General features: G+C 42.8%; 1 protein-coding gene across 1 annotated transcript; it reads left to right on the top strand.

Moving 5' to 3' along the window:
- The first annotated feature begins 556 nt into the window (after positions 1-556).
- LOC124696729 (dirigent protein 1-like) lies at positions 557-1,108 on the top strand. Its single transcript, XM_047229413.1, has one exon. It carries the CDS (start codon positions 557-559, stop codon positions 1,106-1,108), a length of 552 nt encoding a protein of 183 aa, XP_047085369.1.
- The last annotated feature ends 5,826 nt before the right edge of the window (positions 1,109-6,934 follow it).

Below are 6,934 nucleotides of genomic sequence, written 5' to 3'. Positions count from 1 at the left end.
TGCCATGGACAAGGGTATGCAAAAAATAAATAAGGGTTTCGCTAGTTCAGAATTAAGTTTGTGCTCAATTAAGTTCTTACACCGTTTGATTCCATCATGATTCATCTATATGACCTGTAAATTAAGTTGTAACTTAGTTCTTTTTTTCAATTGCCACTGAGATAGCAGCTGAGACTTTTTCTAGTTGCCTGTGGGATCCAAGTCATCCAACTAAGAAAAATATCATGGACCGTTAGACTTGCTAATCATGAGGGGCAATATGGATTACAACTGAAATTTAATGATATCATCTAACTGCGATGGAGAAATAATCACCTGTTAAATAAGAGAGTACTACTCTTAATTAGCGGAAAATTGATGCAGCGGGAAATTAGCTCTAGTACCATAAGGTTCTTTGTCTTTATATCGAAAAAAAATCGTGGCCGGACAACGTGGTACGTACATGACCCATCTATATAAGAGAGAACGCCTACCTTCGTCGTCAAAATAAGTTGGGATCGAGCAGACCTTGTAAGCGATCTTGTAGCCAGCAGCTCGTACCGTAGACGTAGGTGCCATGTCTAGCAAGCAGACCATGCAGCTCCTGCCAGTCTTAGTCTCCTTGGCCCTCCTCTTCGTGGGAACGACGGCGGCGGCCAGGAAGACGACGCACCTCAAGTTCTACATGCACGACGTGGTGACGGCGGTGCCGTCGAGCCCAGCGACGACGGCGGTGCGCGTCGCCAGGGGAGTGACGCCGCTGCCCCTCGAACCCGCCATCCGGTTCGGGGACATGTTCGTCATCGACGATCCTCTGACGGAGGGGCCTGACTCGGCGTCCCCGGTCGTCGGCACAGCGCAGGGGTTCTACATCTTCGCATCGCAGACGGACTTCGCGCTGATGCTGACCGTCAACATGGTCTTCACGGCGGGGCCGCACAACGGCAGCACCATCGCCGTGCTCTCAAGGGACGCCATCCTCGACCCCGTCAGGGAGCTGCCGATCGTTGGCGGCACCGGGGTGTTCCGCGGGGCCACCGGGTATGGTCTGCTCCGGACATACTCGGCAAACAGCACCACCTTGAACGCGGTGCTCGAGGTCGACATGTACGTCCGCGCGCGTGTGTAAGCTCAACACACTAGTATGCTTCCATGCGTGTGTCATCTGTGTGCTGGTTCTTTACAGGAGGTCATTTATCAGTTTGTATGCAACAATATATGTTAATTCCTCCATTGTGTTCATGAATAAGAAAGAGGCTTGTGCTTTCATATAGTAGTATCCCCAAGAATAGTAGTATCCCCAAGAAATAACGCTGGGTCTACCGCGACGAATGGTTACGGAAATTTTCTTATGGACGTATATGTGGCATGTAGTTTGTTTCTTTGGGCTGAATTCTTTTGGATCCACAACGATGTGTCTACCGAATTGATTGATGTCACACACATCGATCCGTTAAGTGAATTTCGTTACTTTTTTTTTCCGTAAGAATAGCATTACTTATCCCAAGTAGTATAACACATGGCTTTCGTTCCAAGCCCTCGGAAGTTTTAGTTTTGGTTTAAATAGGAACCGAGACTAATGGGCCGTATTAGTTCCGGTTCGAAGGGCGCAGGCCTCAGAACTCTCTAGTCTCGATTCGCTTGGAACCTTTAGTTTCGATTGGTATTACCAACCTACCAACCGGGACTAAAAGGTTGCGGTAGAGCGCGCCGGTCCCTGAGCCCCTTTAGTCCGGTTGTTATTACCAATTGGGACTAAATGTCAATCTCTATATATACTCTGCCCTGCCCAAACTCGCGAGCCACTGATATATGTAAAATGCATACATGCACTTTATCCTTTATCATATTGAATTTCCACATATTTGCAACATATATTATGATAATATCATGTTTTACATTGACTTATGGGGATTTATGAATGTTCGCCTTTATTTGGTTTATAACCCTGCAGAACAGGAAAACCCTATTTCGGGTATTTTTCAGTTTCAGGGACCTATACAGAGTCAAATTGACCTGAGATATTTGGAGCATCATTTTTTTACCGGGAGAAACATAATGGTCTTTTGGAGCACACCTGGAGAGGCCCGAGGAGAGAACGAGGCCAGGTGGCACGGCCCAACTTCTTGACCGCGCCACCCACCTCCGTTCGCACCTCGATCGTCCGATTGCCCTGATTCTTTTGTCCACCGACGTATTTTTCCCTAAAAACGACTATATATGTGCCCCCGAAGAGTTCTCGGGAGGAGAGCGCCACAGAAAGACATAAACACCAAAACAGAGGATGCTGCGGAGAAGATTGGAGGGTGAAACTCCGTCGGGATCACCGCCAAAAGGATCTCCACATTGTCCAACGTCTTCATCATCATACAATGACCAAGAGGGAGTAGTCCACCTCTGGACTACGGGTTTGTGGCATTAGCTTGATCTATTTCTCTCATGTTCTTCATAACATTAGTGCCATATGAGCTGCCTATCATGATTATGGTCATATTTGTAATACATATGTGGTGGATCCTTGTTCTATGATATTATTATATGAGATCTGATCGTATTATATTTGTGAGATGTGTTGATTGATGCATATTATGTACCCCGTTCTTAAGTTCATGTTCTGATCCAACATCTGTGCAAGAGCGTGTGTGGGGTGATGTGTGTGTTAGATGGAGTAGCATAGTTTTAATGATTGGATAGTGACAATATGTTCATGATCTATTATGGTTTTGGCTTTCTTTTGCTACATCACTGGGGATAAAGTGAATGCATGTGCTATGTTCATCACGTGACATCACTGACTATCTTGTTTGTTCAAGGTAGCATATTTGATATTCAAACTTTATGTCAAGGTACTTATTGCTATGCTCTGTTAATTCTTAATACAAGATTGATGAAGTTTCATTCTTGTGGAGCATAAGAGAGGTGTGTTGCATCATCTCTATGTTAGGACGTGATGCCCATATTATTATCTGATCTTACATATAATATGATTTGTACTTTCATATCTCATTGATGAATTGCTTTTTGTCCACCACAACTTTACGAGAGAATAGTCAAGTGAACCCATGAACCCCGGTCCACTTTGTATCATAAGAAACACACTTATCTTGCATTTACATTGTTTTCTATTAGCTGCACTATTTTATTCCGAAAATACAATAATATTTATCTTTCTTGTTTGCATCCAAAACACCAAAAATAATCAACATCTTTACAGTTTTTACTTAGTTACTTTATCTAGTTTAGTTTAATATTTTTTATTACTACTTGTATTATTTACTTACGCGAAACCTTGTGCTTGACAACCACATGGTGGAGTTGGAGACACAAGGCATTTACTTACTTGCAGGATTGCTTGAAGAAGAGATAAGATAAATACTTTTCCATCCAGTTCCTCGAGAGTTCGATATAAACCCCCGAGTCACCTTTGTGGGGAAGATACTCCCTTGATACAACACTCTGCACTTGGAATCCCAACGTATAAAGATCTTTTTGGCTTAGTTGTTGTGGAATCATCAAGCCCGTCAACCGCTATCAAGAGTATTTTCTGGTGCCGTTGTCGGGGAGCTGAGAGGAGTTACACCACAGAGTATTTTATGGTGCCTGAAGACATTTCCGTCGCCGTCTCTTTTTAGTGCTTCTTCTAGGGAGGAGCCATAGATAGGTGTAGCCATATACATGTGCAAGTACACCCCTAGTGATTGATCATAAGGCCATCAAAATGTGCAAACAAAGGTATTTTTAAGACATGTGGGAATATCCAACCACCGCTGTAAGTTTAAAGGTCCCCATAATTGGTTCCCCCCGTTAACATGCATCTAAGAATCGGGACAAGGTTTCTGTCGCTCCCCATCCCTCATCATGTCAACATGCAATGGTGATAACTTTATGCATCCCCTTGACATATGTGTGCACTCATATATCAATACATAAGACCATCATAGATGATAACAAATACTTGTATGCAACCAACAACAAACTATATAACAATTTCCATGAATAATTCACTACTCAAACATCAACATAGAGATACAATATATCATGGGAAAATAATATATTGCATCATAAATCATGTTTGCCAAGAGATTACAGATGGGAGTGATGAAGAGTTGTTGTAGATGTTGATGAAGATGATGAAGAGGTGCAACCCATGTAGGAGATTACGGTGAAGATCCCCGCGTCGGCGGCCACAGGAGCGGCGGCGCCCCGGCGGCGGCGGCCCTCGGAGGCAGCAGCCCCTTGCCCCTTGTGGCACCCCCGGAATCAGGGTTAGACAAATACCATATCTTCATCTGACATAAGCCTAACCTAGAGCTCGAGAGACTACAGTGATAGAATCGGTAACACAATAGTACCCAAGAAGTAATACAAGCTCATAACTGAGCGAAGAACCAAAGTATTACAAGCAGAGGTCACTGACCTGGCATACATCAATCAACGAAAGCAAAGTTATTCTATTAGACATAGCAAGATAGCAAAAGGCCTAAGAGGCCAGGAGCATAACGGCGACGTCCTAGCCCATAGATTCCAGGCTGGCACCCGGGAACCCCAAGCTACTCGTCGATGTCGACCTAGAAACCACCATCTTTCGGAGCAACTTCGTCTGAAACAAAAGCATGCAAAGCTGAGTACATGGACCCAGCAAGACTTAGTACAACCTTTTAGCAAAGCGGGTATGCGGGCTTTCTGTAGAGCTTCTTTTGCATAAAGCCAACTTTTGTTTTATTAAACAAGAGGGAGGAGAAGCTCGACTACTCAGAACTTTAAAAGGGGATAAGAGAGCGATATCTCAGAGTCATGCTGCTGATGGAACCCATGTATCCTCAGCTGCTCATCCACCTCCTCCTTAGAGCGCGACCACGGTTTCCTGTGAACACTGAACAGATCGGGCTGCGGCAAAGGGATTTCCCTCTCATCCCCGTCAATAAACAACATTCTATAGACAATATTATCTAAACTAGAGTCAGTTGTAACAAATTGGTGACTCTTCATAGCAGCAATATCAAGCCTTATAGGAGTTAATTTCACATCAGTAGGGTCAAGAGGAAGATCTAGATATGCCAAAATACGTGAGGCAACAATTCCTCCAAAAATAGGCCCCTTAGCGGACAAATGATGGGCAACAAGAGCACCAAGATGATATGGTGTTTTTCCAGTAAGTGCAGCAACTAAGAAAGCAAGATGATAACTAGAAATGTTGCTAGTGTTCTCCCTACCAAGAATGCTAGTAGCAAGATAGTAAGCGAAATATCTAATGGCTGGGAGTTGAATGTTTCTTATCTTGCTGCGCAGCTGAATGGTGCGGCTGTCATCATTGGTGACTTCTCGATAGAGCTCCGCCAAAGCTTTGGGACTCTTCTCAATCTTCTTCGCTGTACCTACAGGGGCAATATCCAATGCAGTACAAAAATCCTTCAACTTCATAGTAATAGGATTATCATAAATCCTGAATGTAACTGATGGTTGGTAGTGTTTGTTGTTGAACTGAAAGCTCTCAACAAAGATTTTAGTTAGCATGTAGTATTGATCCCTCTCATCTTCCATATAGGCGGTTAAGCCCACATTATTGATAAGGACCAAGGAATCATCAAGCAGCCCTGCATTACTCAAAAAGTTATAGCATGGAAAAGATGAAGCATTAGGGACTCCATTATCCTCTTCAATTTCGAAGCTCGGTGCGATGACATCCTCATTATAGGATCGTCTAATCCGAGTGGATGCCCTTGAGGGCCTCCCCGTGCTTGTCATCTCTCTTTCGAACACTTCTCCAAAGTTATAATTATCCATCTTCCTTTTCTGAAATTTTTCAACAATCATTATAAAAGTTGATTTGGAGACATATAATTGAGGGAAACTACTATAGGAACTTGGTAGAGTACTAAACATGCATCAAAACTAATTTTTACAACTTAGAACAAGCATGCGAGCTCACTTAACATGTTACCTACAGCAGCAAAATATTCAAGATATACTAAACCAAACAAAGTTCTATTTGGATAATCGGAGGAGTCACATACCGGAGAGCAAATGTGCCAAATTTCAGACAGAAATCTGGGCTGAGCAAAGAGATCGAGAAATCTTGAGCTCTTGAGCAGAAATGCGAGTGAGAGAAAGTGAGTACGAGTTTTTTCGGGAGAGAGAGTGAGATGGGAGGAAGAGATGAGTTAGTGGGGCAAGGAGGGGCCCACACCACAGGGTGGCGCGCCACCCTTGCTGACCGCGCCGGCCCATGGGGTCCAGCCTCAGGGTGCCCCACTGGTCAGCTCCTGGTGCTCCCAGGTAGCTCTTCGAAAAATAAGACCAACAATATAATTTTTGTAAATTTTTGAAAACTTTGAAAAATGCACATTTCTGGGTGTCAAAATTATTATTACAAGGCAGAAAAAGATTTTCAAACTCCTAAACAACTAAGCATCTTGCAAAACAAGTAGTGCTACAGCGAGTAAAACAAGTGAAGGAGGAAAGAAATGTTGTTTAGCTCTTCTATGCATATAAAATGTACTTGTTAACAAGGTTGATCAAGTCTTGCTACCAAATAAATCTTACATGTCATAAGAAGAAATAAACCTCAAATCAACATGTTACCTTATATTGTAATGATATAGATCCAAGCACAAGAGTTTGATATTCTTCTTTAGGCTCATATATTGGACAATCAATATCTCCCACTTTGATAGATCTCAAATTAGAAATTGTATTAACTCCACATACTTTATCAATCCTCTTGGGAAAATAAATAGTATGCTCCTTGTCATCGACATCGAAAGTAACTTTTCGTTTATTGCAATCAATAACAGCCCATGCGGTGTTAAGAAAAGGTCTCCCAAGAATAATAGACATATTATCATCTTCAGGCATTTCCAACACAACAAAATCAGTTAATATTAAGCTGTTTTGAGTAACTTGAACAGGAACATCCTCACATATACCAACAGGAATATCAGTAGATTTGTCAGCC

This window comes from Lolium rigidum, chromosome 3 (assembly GCF_022539505.1).
Source record: "Lolium rigidum isolate FL_2022 chromosome 3, APGP_CSIRO_Lrig_0.1, whole genome shotgun sequence".
Lineage (NCBI taxonomy): Eukaryota > Viridiplantae > Streptophyta > Magnoliopsida > Poales > Poaceae > Lolium > Lolium rigidum.
Note: the sequence above shows the minus strand (reverse complement) of the source record. Positions and strands in the feature narration are given on the sequence as shown.